General features: G+C 48.4%; 2 protein-coding genes across 2 annotated transcripts; both read right to left on the bottom strand.

Annotated features, from left to right (window-relative positions):
* Positions 1 to 1,267: 1,267 nt before the first annotated feature.
* Positions 1,268 to 19,326, bottom strand: TXNDC12 (thioredoxin domain containing 12). The gene is made up of 7 exons (XM_051999700.1): positions 19,149 to 19,326; positions 16,942 to 17,002; positions 9,568 to 9,620; positions 7,722 to 7,795; positions 4,425 to 4,494; positions 2,981 to 3,064; positions 1,268 to 1,962 (listed from the first exon to the last, which is right to left on the bottom strand). The coding sequence occupies exons 1-7, from the start codon at positions 19,237 to 19,239 to the stop codon at positions 1,883 to 1,885; spliced, it is 513 nt and encodes a 170-aa protein (XP_051855660.1). The 5' UTR covers positions 19,240 to 19,326; the 3' UTR covers positions 1,268 to 1,882.
* On the bottom strand, positions 12,398 to 13,474 carry KTI12 (KTI12 chromatin associated homolog). Its single transcript, XM_051999699.1, has one exon. The coding sequence runs from the start codon at positions 13,457 to 13,459 to the stop codon at positions 12,398 to 12,400; it is 1,062 nt and encodes a 353-aa protein (XP_051855659.1). The 5' UTR covers positions 13,460 to 13,474.
* Positions 19,327 to 19,383: the final 57 nt, after the last annotated feature.

Raw genomic sequence — 19,383 nt, 5'->3', positions numbered from 1 at the left:
TGCTGATTTGTAGTTCTACCAATGATGCTTTCATGGGTCTTCGGATTTTGAAGGCTTAGAATGTGTAAATAGCCATTTGGTCTTTGTCCTGGCCAGAAATCTCGAGGTTTCCCTTCCCAGTTATTTCTGTGATGATAAACGAAGCTTTTTTTCTCAAATTATTACTTAGCCCTCAATCATTGAATGGGCATTGCTTCAGACAAGCTGAGACCAGGGAAAGACTTTAATGTAGAAAGGGCAAGGCCACCCACTGCATCCTGGGCCATTACCAGCCGTCTTGACTTTTGTCCTGCCACTGGACTTGGATGACTGGAGAAGTGAGGCTGGAGACTTTATTCCATTCTGCCTCACTTAAATCCAGTTAGTCTGAGAGTCAAGACTCGCCCCTGTAATGTCATTGGTCCTCTTTGAGAGCAAAGGACAAACAAGTTTATCTCCCTTTCCAGGACCTCTCTGACACCGACTATTCCTTTTTGTCAGTTTGCTGGATATAAGCTAAAACCTCAGGGTTGATTTGATCTCAATTTTTCTTATTAGTGATATAGAGCATCCTTCATATGATTAATCGTTTGTAATCAATGATTAATAGTACTTTGAGAATTGTTTTTCCAATCTGCTGACTTGGAGCAGCTCCCCTCATCAGCTGGCTTGATCTACCTTCCCAGACTTTAGTTGCTGTTCCAGAGAGAAAACATTCCCTCTCCCACCTCCCTGCCTTTATATCAACCGTCTCATAGCTCGAATACACGCCCTCCTTCCCCTCCACTTCCTGGAATCACTGGGGCTCGGCTCGGATAGCACCTCCTGCCACCTCCACCTTTCTGAGCCCTCCCAGGGCCAGAGCAGGGTCTTTCAGTTCTGGGAAGGTGAGTCAGTCATTACCCTCACAGAATTTGGGGCCTCGGCTTCCTAGGATCAAGCAATGAAACCCGAGGGGTCCCTAGAGAACAGAGACCAATAGGGAGACCAGCTGAAGCCCTGAGAAACCTTATGACTTGGGTCACAAAGCTAAGGCACGAGCTGGGTCTTGAACCTTCAAGCCTCAAATTCAGTGTTTTATCATTCTGTCCAACCCCAGAGTGAACAGGGACACCCTTGGAATATTCCTAGCAAGTGGTCATCCAGTCTCCACATGAAGATCCTTCAGGGAAGAAGACATTTCACTGCCTTTTGTGGCAACTCACCCCACTTTGGGACAGTTCCAACGTGGGCTTTGTCCCTCCCCATCTACCCCCCAGACACCAGACCAACCCCAAACAAGCAGCAGTTTCCTTTAAAGCATTATTTAAAAGTTTAATTAAACTACAAGTCATTTTCCAAACCCTAGTACAAAAATACAGTGTGATGAAATTACTAGAATGGATCTATAGGAGGTGAGGCATTGCTCAGGGGAGGGGACGGTGGGGCGCTGATTCAGAGTTCACTTAATTTCTGGAACAAACAGGGAAAATGAAAGAGATGGGAGGAAGGTCAAGGGCAAGGAGCTAACATTCCCTGGTTTCCTTGTGGGCCGGAGCCACTGATCAACCTTCCGGTTTCCCTTTGGAAAAGGAAAGTGACGGGCTGGTTTGCTCAAGGTCGAGGTTCTTGCCCACGTTCTCAGTGCCCTTGTGAGCAGGGCACGGAGGACGGGGAAGAAACAATGAGAAGCCGAGCACGAGTGGCGAGGGCTCATCCGAGGCCCGTTCACGGGTAGGTGGCAGAGGAAAGGGGAGAGGATCCCAGAGCGTGCGCCGGGATGGGAAGGCTGGGTCTTCTCCAGAGGGGAGCTCCCGCTCCCAGAAGGGCAGGTCCTGCCTTCCAGTGCGAGGCCCATCTCGGGGCCTTTCCAGGAGAAGATTCTTGCGCTCACTCTTACTCGGGGAAGACGCTCCTGGCTCCATCACAGCTCATCTTGCAGGTGGCTTTTTCGGAAGGCGTCGCCCGTCAGCTTTTCCTGGGCTTCCTTCATCCCTTCAACCACTGGAAAAAAAAAAAAAACCCAGGGAAAAACAAGGAGACGTCACCCAAAGGGGAAGAAAAAAAAGCCAGGAGGGGTGACAGGGCAGCCGTGCCACTTGGCATTGATGCTGGACCCAGGAGGAACCCGGATCTTGGATTTCTTCCCCTACCTGCTCTTTGTATCAAATGCCGGTATTTGTGGCACCTGTCCCTATGCCCGCTGACTGGGCACAATGCCAGGCTCCCTGCCAGGCACAAAGAAAGGCAAAAGTGGCTCTCAACTTCAGGGGTTTCACGTTCCCACGGAGGGACAGCATGCACATGACCAGGTCTGCACAGAATGCAGGCAGTGGCTGGGAGGTGGTCTCTGGGGAAGGAAGGACTGGGACGCCTTTCATAGGAGGCGGGATATGAGAGGAGTCCTGGTCAGGGAGGCGGGAGAGCTCCAGCCATGGGGGGCAGCCAGCACAAAAGCAAGGAGTTGGGACAATGCTAGGGGATGATGGGTGTGGAGTTAATGTTCAAGTTTGCAATAAACAAGAAAAAGTGTTTGGAAACACAGAAAACAAGGGAGCGAAGGAGCCTTCTGGGAAAAGAATCCAGGACCAAGGGCTGCCCTCACACTACCCTTCTCTCTTCGCCTATCTCCTGCTGCACACCCCCTTAGGGGTCTCCAATTATACCACAAGGCTTTCCCTTAAATGTACCTGACAAACACAAGGGCCTGTGCTTTTGCTGCCAGCTCTTGGAAGTCCTAGTGACAGTCTGCCTTAAAGGCTTCCAGTGAAGGCCTTTTTGACTCTCTGTTCTGGTCATGGCAGAGATTAACTAGTTTCAGATTTGGATCATAAAAGCACGCAGAGTTTACACCTCCCTGTACTTTCCTTCCTGTACCACACGTGGGCCCAGGTAGCACACAGTAGGTTCTTTATAAAAGACTTCTTCATCTGACTTTCTCGTACAGATCCTGAATCTGCTACTTCCTAGCCAAGCTGGGGAGCTGTAGCTCCCCCCTCCAGTCCACCCTGCCCCCACGCACCCTGATCAGCGCTGATGTAGAAGTACTTGTAGCTGGGATTTCCTTTCTCGTTGATGATGTCGGGGCGCACCTGACCGCTGGGATCTAAGATACAGGGGAGAAAAGTGTTCAAATATGTCACAACAATAACTCAAGTCTTCCTAAGAGTGCCTCAAGATTCCCAAAGCACTCTACATGGATCTCATCTGATTCTTGCAAAACTGTTACAGAGTTAGGCATCAAATCATCCCCATTTTACAGATGAGGAAACTGAGATTGACCATCAGGATTCCAACCCCAGACCTGCTGATTCTAGCCCCATTTGTCCTCCAATAAAATCGGGCATAAGGCCTCCGTTCCCCGACTGAGACCAGCAGCCACTAATGGGTCAGTGGTAAGTCTTGAAGCCTTCTTGAGGCTATGCTGGGCTGACAGAGCTCATTCTATTCCTGCCCAACAGTTCACAAGGATTCTGCTCAGCACGCTGGCCTGGCCCCAGCGAACCCTCAGTCTGGCAGAGGGCACAAGGCACACCAACAGCAAGGTGGGAATGCCGTTCACCCTCCTAAGGTTCACAGAGCGCCAGTACCACAGCCCACCCGAGTCTCTCCATTCCAGTGTCCCTTCATGGGGGCACTAACGTGATTTTCCTAAAACTCAGGTCTACCCCCCCCCCCCAACAAAAACACTCCCATCACTTCCAGAACCAACCCAGATGTCCCATTACCATCAAATTGTCCCAGAATTTCATTTGATCCTCACAGGAAACCTGGGGTGTAGTTGCTATTGTTATCCCAATTTTACAATCGAGGAAACTGAGGCAGGTGGGTGAAATGACTTACCCAAGATCACATAGTGCTCCCTGCTCTTAGCTGCTATGTAGACCCCCACAGTGCCAGACCATTGCCCACCTGGTAGCAGCATAGACCCCCGAATCACAGAAACTCAAACTGCAGGTTCTTCAGTTAGCAAATGGTGGCACAGTGAAGATCATGCTCAGTTCTGTTCCTCTCCGAGGTTGTGAAGCCCTTTCTTAACAGCTGTTTGATAAGTGGGCAGAAGAGGCTAATTACCCCTACTTTATAGATGTGTAAATAGAAGGAACATGGCTTGTCCAAGGTCACGTGGCCAGCCAATGTGTTACCAGTCAGTAACACCTCCCTGTGCCAGGCACTGTGCCCAATCTGGGACAAATTGATTACAATGAGTACTGGGCTGGAGTCAGGAAGACTTGAATTCAAATCCAGCCTCAGATACTTAATTGTGTTACCCTGAAGACATAACTTAACCTTTGTCTACCTCAGCTTCCCAGGGTTCTTGTGAGGATCAAATGAGATAAGTGCACACAGCAATTAGCACAGTGTCTGGATCACAGTAGGTGCTTCGTGAACGCTTCTTCCTTTCTCTTCCCTTTTCCTTCCAGCATACATTTATCCAACATGCAGAACACAAAGCCTGAACTTACCCAGGAAAAGGATTCTGGGAATATAACCGCCATCAGGGCTAAAGGCTTCATCCTTGGGTTCTTCTTCATCCTGTGGACAACCAAGGCAGGATCATTCTCCTCCCTGAAACCCACTCACCCCCAAGGACAAGTCTACAGGCGTCTTTCTCCATGCCGTCTTCAGGAACGCTCTTGTCCTTGACCCCAGTGAGCTCTTAGTTTGCCCCTCAGAGCACCTGACCCGGGCCCCTTATTGTATGCCTTTGAGGTCTCTGAACTACCTGACAACAGTTCCCCTTGCTCAAGTATGGATCAGTATGGCACCCAGAAAACCTGGGCTCAAATCGCTGCCTCTATCCCCACCTTGGGAGGCCCAAAAGTTTAAAGGTCATATAGATAATAACAGCACCAGGATTTGAATCTAAGACTCCTGAAAACAAAACCGGTACTATTCCCACGACAGCTGCCTCTAGTGCTCAGCAGAACAAAAATATGTTGAAGGCAGAATAAGTTCATTTTTGTCCTTCCTATTACAAGCACCCAGGCGATGCCTCATAAATTTTGGCTGAGTTGATCTGAAAAAGCATGAACTGCTATATACACCCCAGTTATTATAGCAGCACTTTTAGGGGAAGCAAAGTGAAACTGGGGAAGGAGTGAACAAAGTTTGGATGGCTATATGGGAGGAATGCTGTAAGAAACCATGAAAAAGATGTGGGAGAAGCAGGGGAAGACTTTTATGAACTGATACAAAAGGAAAAGGGTAGAACCAAGAGAACAATGTGCGAATGGGAAGAGCAGCCCAGAGAGCTGAATGACAGAGTTTTGACCCCAGGAGAGTGATGAGAAGCCACAGTGATCACTTGGGGGGACTGCTGTTGGTCATCAAAAAGACATTTTTAAGCACCTACTAGGTGCCAGACACTGCGTACTAGGCAAAAATGTCCCCAGCCTTCCAGCAGTTCACAGTGTACTAAGGGGAAGAACAAGCAAACTACTGTGTACAAACAAGATACAGACAATATAACAATAAATATGAACAAAGGGAAAGAACCAGGATCAAGGGCAGTTGGGAAAGGCTTCTTATAGAGGGAAGCTTTGTTGATCATCCTTCATGTTCTAAGAGGGCCAAGACATCAGGGAGGTAATGTGACATCAAGCAAGCGAATTGGATTGGAGGGAGGGAAGGCTGTGCAAAGTCACCTGTCTCACTTTCTTGTCAGGTACCACGTGGGTCGAGTGACAAGACCCAGATCGGGATTAGAGATGGGCCCAGATGCAGTGGGAGACCTTGGCCTTTTACGCTCAGATCTTCAACGGTCTCAGATGGACCAAGGCTACAGCCATTCATTGATTACAGCTAATTTTTTGTTAGATCAGAGATAAAGAATGGCTGAGTTTGCCTTCACAAACGAATCAATCTGAGAGGAAGAGCCTCAGAGTTTCTGGCCAGAACAGAAATAATTGCTATTTAGACTCACTCTGAGCCATCAAACAACAAGTGAGGACTGGGCTGCAACCTACTATTGGCCAATCAGTGAGTCAGAGTGATTTGGGTTCGGAGGCATGGTCGGATAGCTCTACTTATACCATGTTGGGCTTTGACAAAACTTGATTTTCCTCAAAGAATCACAAATGAAAACTACATGAAACGAAAGAGTTAACTGTCCCAGTTTAAAAAAAACAAAACAATGATAGAATAAAAAAGAATACGGGAGAAAAATGAGGAAAGAAACTCAAGAGAAGAGGACAGGTAGAGTTGAAATGGTTGGGGGTGGGGTCAAGATGGAGAGAAAATATGGAGACTACAGTGGTGATGATGTGGGAGAGAAATAGATGAGGGGACAAGAGATTGGAGCAAGGATGAAGAACAGGGTTGGAGTTGGCAAGACACAGGAAGAGGTGGAAAGTCAATAGGTTGGGATGAGTTCAATCAATTTCAGAGTTCACACACATGGAAACTGAACATGGAGTGGGGAATGGTGAGACCTAAGGTAAGACCGTCTCTGGGAACAGAGGCGAAGTGGAGGAGCACACTGGAGGGAGCAGTGATCTGTACGGTGAAATTGCCTAATATGAGGGCAAGAGCCAAGGAGAGAAAGACTGTGAGTAAAACATTAACTCGTGAAGAAGGAAGGTAACACCCAGAGCTCTGTGGACAGCGGCTACACGTAAAGGCAATCATACTGGAAAACAACGGAAACCATGTCCCAAAAAGTACTAAATCATGCTTCCCCTTTGACCCAGAGATACCAAGCTCCAATGAGATCAAATAAAGAGGAAAATGGGGGCAGCTAGGTGGAGCAGTGGATAGAGCACCAGCCTTGAAGTCACAAGGACCCGAGTTCAAATGTGACCTCAGACACTTAACACTTCCCCAATTGCCTAATTGGGGTTAATAGATAAATTACTAACTAATATATAGCATGCTGCCCACCTCCTGACAGAGAGGGGAAGGGGGACTCAGAGGACTCATGAATGGAAATATAGTTTTTGGACATGGCCACTGAGAGAAAATTTTTTTTGATTATGCACACTTGTTAAAATTTTTTCTTTCCTTTTTTTCTTTCAATGGAGAGAGGAGGGAGAAAAAATAGATTTTTGTTAAAACAAGATCATGAAGGATGACTGTGTAAATACGTATAGAAAAACTGCATTATGTTTAACATATATTGGATTACTTGCTGTCTAGAGGAAGGGATGGGGGAAGGGAAGGAGGAAAAAATTTGGAACACAAGGATTTGTAAGGGTGGATGTTGAAAACTATCTTTGCACGGATTTGGAAAAGGAAAAGGTATTATTTAAAGATAAGGAAAACAAGATAAATAAACATTGTATTCCGTCAGACTCTAGATATCTTGGTCAATTAAAAAAAACTCTCCTCTCTCTTTCTTATAGTTCATTATAAAGTATGGGTTTCTGGGAGGGAGAAGGGAAAGTGCTATAATGGGCAATGTGGGTGATGGGAAAAAATATCAATTAAAAAATGACAATAGTTAGAACCCACCTATAGTTCTAAAAACAAGTTATATGCAGTTAACATTTTTCCTGAGGGGATGAGTGAGTCCCACATGGGACTATGACAAATATCCATCCCTGGGCACCCAAGCTGGGCCACAAACTGGCTTTCGAGAGCTCTTCCAATGAATGAAAAAGGATTTATAAGGCACTTACTGTGTACAGGCAATATACCCAGCACCAACTCTGATACTCTTTGATTTAGAGCAACTCAAGGGGGGAACTCTATCAATACAGACATGCTAAGCTCTGCCTTAGCCCCTTTACTCCCAACAGACATGGAACCTCTTCCAACCTTACCTCAAGATTGACCATAATAAAATTGTGGGCAAGTTCTGAGATCTCCTTGGACTCCGCAAACAAGGGCTTTAAAGCTGATTTTTAAAAAAAGGAAAAAGAAAAAAAAAGGACAAAATGATTGGAAAGAAGATCTATCTTCACCTAATCTAAACCCCGTGCCTGACACGAGAGGGTTTCTTAATTCTAATTTCACCCAATTCTAATAGCTTTGGGAGTTACAAAGGCACTCTCCTTGCAACAAACAAACCTGAGCAATTATTATGTAAATACAAAATATTTGTTAGGTCTTTGTAAACCTTAAAACACTATAGAAGAGCTAGCTCTGATGATGATGATGATGACCACCCCATTTTACCGATGAGAAGACTGAAGTTCAGAGAAGGGAGAGGGGCTTACCCAACATCACCCAAGGGAAAAGTGCCGAGGACGAATTCCAGCCCAGCTTGATCCTGACTGGACCTATGCTGGTTCTCAACATGAAGCCCCTCCCTCTAGAACCAAAAGGTCTTTAGAGATTACAGCCCAATTCCCAGAGTAAGGAGACGAGCCAGGATGCCAGTCTTCGTGCTACATCATTTCCCAAAATAATGTGTCCTTTCCTTTGAGCAATGAAGGGATTCAGTGAAGAGCCCCGAGTTTGGATCCTGCTTCAGACATTCCCTACATGTGTGAGCTAGGTCTGTTTCCTCATCAGCAAATGAGAGGATTGGACTCGATGCCTGAAAGCTCCCTGCCAGTTCTAAATCTGGGATCCTAAGTGGGGAGGCCACAGTGGCTGTGACTGGCCAGAGGTTCTAGACTCAAGCTCCCCTTTGGCCACATGGAACTACATGGGTGACTCTCTGAGCCTCGGTACATCCCCCGGGACTCCGTGGAGCTAAAGGACGCTGCTCATTCCTGACGCTCTCCCCGGGCTCTTTCTGAAGGTCCCCTCCCACCTCTCTGCCTCCCCAGCCCTTCCTGCCATGAAACCTTGTTGCCCTCTGCACCTACCCTGATCTGGGCAAACTGAGTCTATTGGAGCACGGCCACACATCCACAAGGGGCACTACTGGGCAGCCTCTAGTCCATGAAAGCATTTATTAAACACTTACTGGGTACAAGTACAAAGGTACGCAAAGGTGGAAGAAGGGACAGGCCCTGGCCTCATTACAGTCTAGCCAGGGGCACAAGACATCATACATCATACATGGACAAAACTTGGACTATGAGGCAGAATTCCAACAGACTTGGGATGGAAAGAGCTGCCTGCATTCAGAAAGAAGAGGACCAGGGAGATCAAGTGTGGATCACAGCAAGAATTTTCACCTTTGTTCTTGTTGTTTGCTTGCTTTTTGGTTTCTTTTTCATTTTCTTTTCCTTTTTGATCTGATTTTTTTGTGCAGCATGATAAATGTGGAAATATGTATAGAAGAATTGCACATATATTGGATAATGTAGAGGAGGGGATGGAGGGAGAAAAATGTGGAACACAAGGCTTTACAAGGGTAAATGTTGAAAGCTCTTTGCTTAAATTTTGAGAATAACAGCTTAAAAAAAAAAAAAGAATATGAGGCAGAATGTGATCAGTACAGAGGAGAAATCTGAAGGGGAAGGAGTCAGAAAGGCTTCATCCAAAAGGCTCACCTGACCTGGGCCAAGTTGGAAGGAAAGGACTTGAACAGGAAGATCTGGGGGTGAGGGTGAAGGGAATACAGCATGATCGGAAGCATGAGGGAAGGAAAGGATGAGTCAAGAAGAGGAGATGGAGATCACTGTGTCTGGCTCCTTTTAAGGAGCTGGCCAGCTTTTAAACGAAGGGAGGCAGCCTCCTGCAGGGCCGCTGGAACCCCGGGGATCTACGTACCTTTGCAGGCTCCACACCAGGACTTGTGGATGATGACCATCAGGGGCAGCCCACTTAGGAAACAAAACAAGCCGTCAGTCAGAAAGTTCAGGGGAGATGGTGGATCCCACCCACTGCTCTCCCATTGCTGCCATCTTGGAAATTTCCTCTTGGAAATGAGGACAGGACAAAGCTCCCTCCTCACACTCAAGGTGAAGGACAAGGGGAGGGAGCCAAAGTGTCCATTTGTTTGACATAACTGGACTTCCTGACTGTGCAAGAGGATTCTATTAGAATTGGGAAACGATGAGTATTTTTTCTAAAGCATCAACACATTTTAAACAAATTTTCCAGAGACATCTTTTCACTCACATCTAGATAATGCTGGGCTTGAAAAGACCACACCAGGAGGAATACAGACTCAAGAAAAGGTCCTGCCAAAGTGGACAAACTCTATTTCTGTCCCGAAGACCAGCCTAACTAACCTCTCACCACCAGAATATTAGTCATTAGGAATTTTTTTTGGCTAAAGCAACTCCTGATAAAGATTGTTGTCAGAGGGAATGTTGACATGTGAACCAAAAGACTGGTACACTCAAGATCACTAATAGTGTACAGCTGATCTCATCTCAAAACCCCACAAACTTCAAGGTTTGTTTCTCCCAAAATGACCCATTCCCTCCATCCATCATGTTCCATGAAGTCTAGTCTAGGGAAACAATTCTTTTAAAGAACAATTTTCTTTTTTTAATTACAAATTTAACAATCAATAAATGTAAACTTCCTGATACATAAAGAACAAAAAAAGAGGACTATATAAAACTGAACTTTATATTTATTTTTTAAAAAGCAGGGATTCTTAACGTAAGATCCATTAATTTTTTAAAAATAATTTGATTACTATGTAAATATAGTTTACCTAATGTATGCCAGGCACTTTACAAATAACCTCATTTATTCTTCACAAAAACCCTAGGAATTAGATGCTGCTACAATCTATATTTTAGAGATGAAAAAACTAAGGCAAAGCTTAATGACATATGAAGGATCTTACAACTAGTGCACATCAGCCTGGATTTGAACTCAAGATCTTCCTGACCCCAGGTCTAGAGCGCAAACCACTGAACCATCTACCTGCCTCCAGACACCTTCTGCCTCAGAAAAGCATCTTGAAGAGGAAATCATACTATTTCTTACCCCACTACCTAGGCTACTTAAACTATTTGGAAACTCAGATAAAGTCTGATCCAGCCTTAATTTTGCCACTTTAAGACAAATGAAACAAGTCAATTTCCCTTTCTGTGACTTGCTCTGACTGGCCCCCAAGAGAAGAATTAGAAGTAGAACTGATTTCAGTTCCAATATAAAGTCCTAATCAGTACAGCTGTGAGGTGGACTTTTCCCTTTATTTGGAGGTAGTCAGCCAAGGATGGAGGTCCACTTATCAGGCCTTATGAGAGGATGAAGGAAAAGGGTTTTTTTTGTTTGTTTGTTTAATTTACTATATATGTATCAGCCTTATGCTAAGTGCTGGAAACAGAAAAAAGCCAGTCTTTCTACTCAGAGAGCTCCCACCCTTGCTAGGGTTGAGCTATGTGTCAAATGGAATAGCCTGGTGGTCTTCAGGGTCCAACAGCAGAACCAGTACTTTAACAGGTGCAAACTGCATGTGGTTTCCCCTAAAAGCTCCTTAACAATTGGGATTGTTTCCCAGTGCTGAGCATATAGAAAGCACTTAATAAATGCTCATCACCTGACTGACTGCAGAGGTCACTTCTAATTCCAAGTAGAGCTACAAACCCTCGGTCTCAACTTCTCCCCCTCAGAAGCTTCCTGGGGCTTCCACTGGATCCCCGGGGTCAGAAGACCTGGCTGTGTCTGGACTGGTTCTGCCACAAGGTCACCGCCAAGACAATAGGAAAATCAATCCTATCTTTGGTCTTCAATTTCCTCATCAGTAGGAGAGAGGTAACACAAGGATGTGCTTGGCACTTTTTGGTTCTGGCATTTAATCAAGCTGGCATCAACTTTTAGGATTTTAATGTTAAAACACAGAAGCCAGAATACTATCAGAAATGAAAATCAGATGGAAGGAACTCTCAGTGATCCTTTAATCCAGGGATTCCTAACCTGTTTTGCCCTGGATTCCTGAGGCTGTTTGTTGAAGCCTATGAAACCTCCTCAGAATATTTTAAAATGCATAAAATAGTAAAATTACAAGGGGACTCAAATATCAAAATAATTTGTTTTTCCCCATCCAAGTTACAAGTAAAACCCATCTTTGGGTACATTAAGGTCCAGAAAAGGCAAGTGACCAGCTCAAGACCACAAGGCTCTGAGTGACTGCCACAGGACTGATGTCTCCTACTTCAGTGTCCTTTCCACTAGGCCACCCACTCGGGTCTGAAAAAATTCCAGTTTATCTTTCTTAAGGCCCCAGTGGATACAGATGTCAAGACTAATTACTTGCTAGAAACCAAACCCTCAAGCACAGAATACAGTGAATATTGCCTAGGTTCTTATGTCTGAGAAACTTTTCTTTTTTTTAGTTCAAAGGCCTCTAGCTCTCTTTGAGTTTTACTAGCAAAGAATGACTCCAATTAAAAAAAAAAAAAAAGCAAAAACCCTTTATTGCAGCACATAGACTGGAAAACACAATTCTGTTGTTTCACAGGTTCTTGTTGGTTTTGGGTTTTCCTTCTGCCTCCAGCCTGAGAAGGGGAGTTCAGGGTCCACAAATCTCACCACTTCCAAAAAGACAAGTGCTCCCTCTGAAAGAACATGCATCCCAGAACTTGTCCCAGAGCCAAACTGGCCCGCACCTGGAGTGAGGACAGAGGTGGGGGGAGCCTCAGTGCAAGCTCTGGCCCAGGTACTGCAGGAACATGTTGGCCAGCTGCGGCAGGTTCTCCTGGCTGGGGTGCAGCTTGGTGTAGGAGATGAACTGGCGCCGGAGCCGGCTCAGCTCGGCCATGGACAGCGGGCGGCTGAAGCGCAGCCGCTCCGTGGTCCCGGGCAGCGACAGCAGGTCCCCGGGGACGGCGCTCTTCTGGGCCTCCATCAGTGCTGTCAGGACCTGGCTGGTGACCTGATCCAGCTGGTGCAGGAAGTTGGTGGAAGCCAGCGGCTGGGACTGCGTGGCCTGATGCGGGGCGAGCACCTGGCTCTCGAAGAGGGCCGCCCGGATCTGGGCCAGGGGCAGAGGCTCCTCGAGCCCCAACACCGTGAACAGGGGCCGGTCCCAGCGATTGCGGGAATCCGGGGCCTCGAAGCGCTGGGCCAGGGCGTCCAGGAGCTCCGGGGGGAAGCCGAGGTCCGGCTCTGGCTCTAGCTCCCCTGCCGCTTCGTCCCCCGGACTCCCAATGTTTTGTTCCCTTGAACTCGGGGCTCCCTCTAGTCTTGATTCGGGATCTTCCTCCAAACCTCTCCACTGAGGGTCGTGATCCTCAGGGGCGTCTCCCGCTGGCAGACCCTGCTCCGGCTCCGAGGTCGCGGCCTTCGGTCTCCAGCTGCTGGCTACAGCCCCGGCCTTCGGCAGGCAGTCTTCCCCGTCGCCCGGCGCCCGCGGCCGGGGCTTCAGGCAGTACAGCAGGCAGAGCGGGGTGCGCGCCGCCCGGGCCAGGCAGTAGAGCTCGTAGCGGAAGCCTTTGATGTAATTGGGCGAGTCGAGGAGGACCACAGCCCGGCGGCCCAGGTCGCGCTCCACCAAGGCTTTGAGAGCCGCGCGCAGTGCCTTCTCGCGGGCCGGGTCCGAGTAGGCCCCGCACAGAGCCTCCGGCCCGCCGGGCCCAAGCACGTCGGCATCGCGCACGACAGTCACGGGCCGACCCTCAGCCTCTAACGCCCTCCGGAGCTCGTCGGCTCGCTGACTCCGGCCGCTATCCGGCAGCCCACACAGCACCACCAGCGGCATGATTATCCGAGAACCACTTCCGGGGCGGACTTACACTTCCGTCCTATACCCCCAGCCAATCAGCGCACAACTCAGGAGGACGGGCGGAAGAAAGACAGGAAACTGGCCAAGACCCGGTTGCTATGGTAGCAGGAGGGGGAGCGGACAAGATAGTCACGTGCCTCTCACGTGAGCAAAAAGGGGTCAGGAGGGCACAAAAGCGGGCAGATCAAAAGGGGACTCCATTCCGCCTGACGAGGAGGCTACAATTTAGGGAGCCCACGCCTCGGTGTCTGTAAACCCACTCTGTCCTCACCACGATCTGGAGATCTGTCCCCCAAACCACTCATTCTTGGGGATTGGGGGGGGGAGGGCTAAAACATCTGGGCCCCCCTTTAAGCTGCCCTCTCCTTAAGGAGGTGGAGTACAGAGCCCATGCTCCCCCACCCAGAGGCCTCTGGGCCCCTTTTACAGATGAGCTTGGAGCCACACAGTCTGCACCCCTTCCCTCCCACTACCAAAACCAAAGAACTAGGAGGGAGCCCTGGGCCATCCCCAGCCTGGGGGGAGGGTCAGCCTGCCCACCTCTGGGGAAATATGCTGCTGCCCCCTCCCCCAACAGCCGATTCTCTTAACGGGCCCATTAGAGAAGGAGAGCCTAGGATCAGAGTCCAAAGCCGGGGTTCCAGTCCTCCAAGCCCTGGCACTTGGCCCGCTGCCCCAGAGCTTCAGGATGGGGAGAATAATGATGACATGAGAACCCAAGTCTCCCACCTCCAAGTCTCTCCTCTGGACTCTAAGGCCTTGGGAGGGTCTGTTTGCATTTCTTCCTCTCTCCAGCACTCAGCTGACTGACTGATTGCCTTCTGTCCCCCTCCCCTGATGAGATGTCCCCCAGAAGGTGGGGGAAGGTAGCTCCCAGCCAGGGGCCAGTTAATAGAACCCCTTTTCTGCCCCTGCTGTGACTTTGGGGTTGTATGTGCCAGTAAACCCAGGCCTTGGGCGCACCATCGGCAGTAACCGATATGATGTTATCAGTGGGAATGACATCAAAGACGGGCAGGACCATCTGAGGTGCAGCTGAACCCTGTACTTGCTGTGTCCTCCATTAGAGAGGAGTTCCTTGAGAGCAGGGCACTGGCTTGCTTTTCCCTCTGTATATTCAGCTCTTTGCATACAGTAAGTGCTCAGCAAGTGCCTTTCCACTCATTTATGAGGTTCATGGCATTAACAAGCCACCACACTTTCTTCCTTTAGGGCCAAGACCTGGGTGATGATGTTTTAAAGGAGTCACAGGTCGGGTTTCAAAGACCCTAGGGAAGACAAGGTCTCTAATTCTGGGGATACCTTCTCAGGACCTAAAATAGGGGAAGGATTTAATTCCCAAACAAGGAATAAAACACAGAGCCTTCAGAATCCAGTTCCAATCCCTTGGCTGTTCCCAGAAGCCTAAATATAAGGGTTTTAGCAGGGTCTGGCTCCAATTACATTCTTTTCTAGACCAGGATTTCCAGAGGCTCCCCAACCCCAGCTCTAGGGGAGGGATGAACAAAACTTCCTGTATCAGTTCTCCATTCTTCGGCAGATAAGAGATAAAAATGGATCCTGGGAGATTCTTAACAAAAGGAGTGCAACCCCATTAAGAAGTTATCTTCACAACAACTTCTTTACAAAGGATTACAGACTCACAGAAGGCCAGAGTAGGAAGGGGCCTTTGTAATCAAGAATCCCTGCTACAACCTCCTATAAATACCCAGTCTCTCCAGCAATGTTCAGCCAGTAGTTCATCACTTTCCAAGGCAGCCCCTTCCTCCAGAGGTTAGGGCCCTACATCCATTTAATGGATGTCAGAAGAATTTCCCTTAATTTGCTTCACTGCAATTCCTCCCTCTCTCCTTTCCCCAGCTATGTTGCATGGGACTAAACAGCCCTTCTTAGACCTGAAGAAAGCTCCCCTGGTCCCCATAAGTCTGCTCCAGTTCCTTAGACTTATGGCTCCTCCCCATCCTCATCACTTTGTTTTCTGAGTGCTCCCCAGATTGCTAATGTCCTTCCTAAAGGCTGGCATCCAGAAACCAACACAAAGCTCTGGCTGGGTTGGACAAGGCACAGCACAGTAGGACCACACCCTTCCTAGTCCTGGACACTGAGCTTCTCTCAAAGTGGTCCAGGATGGCCTTTGATTTGTTGGCCCAGATGTCTCAGGGCTTCCTTATACCAAGGCTGCAGCCCACCAACTTGATCTGCGATATAAGTTGGTCAAAATAACAAAATAATAGCATTTTTATGGCACCTCTTAAATGCCCAGCACTATGCTAAGTGCTTTACAAATATGATCTGACTTGATTTTCACAGCTACCTAAAAGATAGGTACTGCTATTATCCCCATTTAACAGTTAGGGAAACTGAGGCAGACATGTGTCCGAGGCCAGATTTAAATGCAAGCCTTCCTTCTAGGCCCAGAGCTTCATCGATTGTACCACCTAGCTGCCTCTAAACTGAAAGTCTGCCCACCACAGATAAAAATATCAAAATAGTACTCTAGTTTTACTGTAGGAGTTTAACTCATTTTATGCTGTATTAATTTTGTAAATGAGTCAGCTTTTCCTCTGAGTTAAAGTTACAAGTTAATTTTGTTATCTCCAAAAAGTCTATTGTCTGTTCTTGCCTGTCCTTGTACAATCGGGGAGGATTTTACCTCCGTACAAATACTCTGGGCACCAAGATGTTGCTAACTGTAGTACACTAACTAGGCCAAAAAAAAAAAAATCAGTGGTTCTTGTCTGTCAGAGAGGGATGGTCCTTACCCCCACACTCAGGGTGTTTATCCTTAATCAATTATGTGATCCACTCTCCAAAACCATAAGAAGGCTGGTGAGCACCCCTTGGATCTCTGGCCATTGAGAAGCACTGTTTACTGCTCTCCTAACTAATAAACTGATCCTAGCCATTTTTTGGTGTACCTGAAATGCTGAAGATGACACAGAGCCTCCCCCTGTTCCTGATCTTCCTGTGGTTGCCCCTTCCTGACTCCTGGAAGGCCTGAAGTAGCCAATCTGGTGCAGCTTAGAAGTCCTAGGCAATCATTCAGCTCCATTCCTTACTTTCTAGTGGGGCCGTGGATGCCTTTTGCTAAGATCTGGGTCAGAGGGATCATTAATCTGGAGCCACCCAGCCCCTCTTAGGTCTCACAAAGCCTTCATCTTACACACCAGAGTTACACGGATGACTTCCAAGGTCCCTTCAAGCTCTAAAAGCAGCTCCATCGGATGCTCTCCCCCTTTCATATGGTGGCCCCAGCCAGGGCCCACTTGGGCCCAGTCAATTCTGCTCGTTTCCAGGGATGTGATCAAAGTCATGTAGGCAGTAAGCATCATTCACAGAATTGGAACCCAGATTCTCAAACTCAAACCAGGGTCCCTTCCACCACCCCACACATCCTCCATCTCCCCCTTCTCCCGTCAAGGTGGGTCGATATTATCACCTACAGTGACTCCCCCTACCTGGCAGCTGCCTCTTTCTTTCCATCTTCTAGTGTTCTCCAGTGAATGTGATCCCCAAAACCTGAAAAAAAACAAAGACCTAAAATAAGTTTTTCTATCATGAAAAGCCAGCAGGAGGCTGATAACACAATCATAAAGTGCCACGTGATTCCCTATTGTCTTCAAGTAGGCAGATTGTGTTGTCCCTTCATAGACAAGGATATTAGATAAGGGCTCACAGCTCTCCCAGACTGGAACGGACTCCCCGCTCCTGGAGGTCTTGAAAAGGGATGAATGCCCACTTGTAGAGGAAACTTATTCAGGGACAAGATGGACTAGAGGCCTGCTCAGAGATCTTATGACTGTGCCCAGCTGGTCCCTTTCTGCTTTCATGCTGAAGATTCCCTTAGGGATACGAGCAGAGCAGGCTCACACACAGCAATCTTCTCTGAGTCACCCACGGTGGTCCCCAGGATGGCTGGTCAAGTAGGATTGTTTCCCTTCTGTCTGTATAATCTCAGTACCTGGCACACAGCAGGTACTTTATGAAATGGGTATTGATTGAGTTTTCTCTGTCATTAAACTTTAAAACCAAGATTAAAACTGGTTTCAAACTAAGGCTTTGGGGTACCCATATGAAAGTCAGCTATTATTAAAATGAGGAAAGTAAAACTTCCATCATGTCCTCACCATAAATATGTTATTCCTTTTATTTTTAAGAGTAACTTATACATAATTATTCTATCTCTTTTGATCCTTCCTGACCCTGAGAAAAACCTCAATTAAAGCTACTGGCCTCTCTCCCCCAGAGTTACACGGATGACTTCCAAGGTCTCTTCAAGCTCTAAAAGATCAGACCCTCTCCCCCTTTCACGTGGCAGCCCCAGCCAGGCCCCAGTCGGGCTGTCGGTTCTGCTCGTTTCTTTCCTGGGCTTGTCCAGCCCTAGGCGGAAGCAGTGTTTTCCCAGCTGCTGAGATCCTATGCCATTTCATGCCCATCTTTAACCTGCAGAGAAGCCTGCTGCCCAGAGGTTACCCAACTGAGGTCACTGGCAAAGTGCCCTAAAGGATCCTATGTCCTCAGAGACTTCACCAAATGCCATCCAGGTCAAGATGGCAAGGATTCCTACATTCTGTTTTGAAGGTGAAGCGCGGGGGGGGGGGGGGGGGGGGGGCGGGATTTGTGCCAAAAATACTTGAAGATTTACCTTCGCAATAATAATAGCCATAATAGCTAGCCGCCTATAGAAGTTTGGGGACAAATATTATCTCCATTTTACAGCTAATGAAACCGAGGCAGTAACTTGCCCAGGATCACACAGTGAGTGGCTGAAGCTGAGTTTAGAAGGATGGTGAACTCCAGCAGATGGGAGGGGTTCACTCCTCCTGGCCATCTCGGGCCAGACTCAGAATAAGACTGGATTCAATCCTATTCAAACATCCGTTAGCTCAAGTTGTTAGTCTGTTTCCTCGTCTATAAGGTAGGGTTAACAATTACACCTCTGGGCAGTTAGGAGGCAAACCTAATCAATGGATGGGGGGGGGCGGTATCAATCAATCAACAAGCATTTATTAAGTGCTTACTGTATGCCAAGCACAAGGCTACAAAGAAAGGCAAAAGGAACTGGGGCTGTGCTTGAACCAGGGTAGGGAGCTCCAGCCTCAGGAAAGTCCCCCCACCCATGCAGGTGGCTACCTTCTCTGCAATCCACAGCCCTAGAGAGTGTCCAGTGAATGCTATGGCAGAGTAACTGAGGCCACTTAGTCCGGCCTTCCTCGGGGGCTACCCTGAAGCTGGGGGGGTGGGGCGTTGCGGGGGTCTGGAGGTGCAGAGGGGACTGAGAGAGGGAAATGAGGAGAGGGGGGATCTGGGAATTTGGGAAGAAGACACCAGCTCCTGGGACTGGAAGAAGGTACAAGAGGAGTCTAGCAGCAAAGGAGAAGGCCTGGAAATTGAGAGGAGGGTCCAAGACCACAGGAAGTGGTACAGGGAGACCAGAACCTGAGGAGAGGGGTGTTCTAGATGTGTCTGGGGGTCCAGGGCCCCAGAAGGAGGTGCAGGGGCTTCAGTAGGGTGGGGGAGGGGTCCAGGGAGGTTTCAGCAGGATGGGGGGCTCAGGGGGCCCAGAAAAGAGTGGTGCCGAGGGCTCAGGTAGAGGGGTGCAGGGGAGGGGCCCCGGCAGGGTTGGGGCGCAGGGGGAGCAGCTTTGGGGGACGGGCAGTCTGACCCTTTCCGAGCCCTTCCGATGCCGAGGCGGAGGCGACGAGGAGCAGCAGGCAGCAGCAGCAGCAGCCCAGGAGCGCTAGCGGAGGGCCCATGGCTGGAGCGCGGGCGAGCGGGCAGCCTCCTCGGCTTCGTACCCTCCTCGCAGTCTCCCCGCTTCTTCACAGCGAAGGAAGTGAAGCCTGACGGATATGGGCGGAGCCTGCGGCCTCGCGGCTTAAAGGCACAGAAAGCCGCGG

This window comes from Antechinus flavipes, chromosome 4, assembly GCF_016432865.1.
Source record: "Antechinus flavipes isolate AdamAnt ecotype Samford, QLD, Australia chromosome 4, AdamAnt_v2, whole genome shotgun sequence".
NCBI classification, from domain to species: Eukaryota; Metazoa; Chordata; class Mammalia; order Dasyuromorphia; family Dasyuridae; genus Antechinus; species Antechinus flavipes.
Note: the sequence above shows the minus strand (reverse complement) of the source record. Positions and strands in the feature narration are given on the sequence as shown.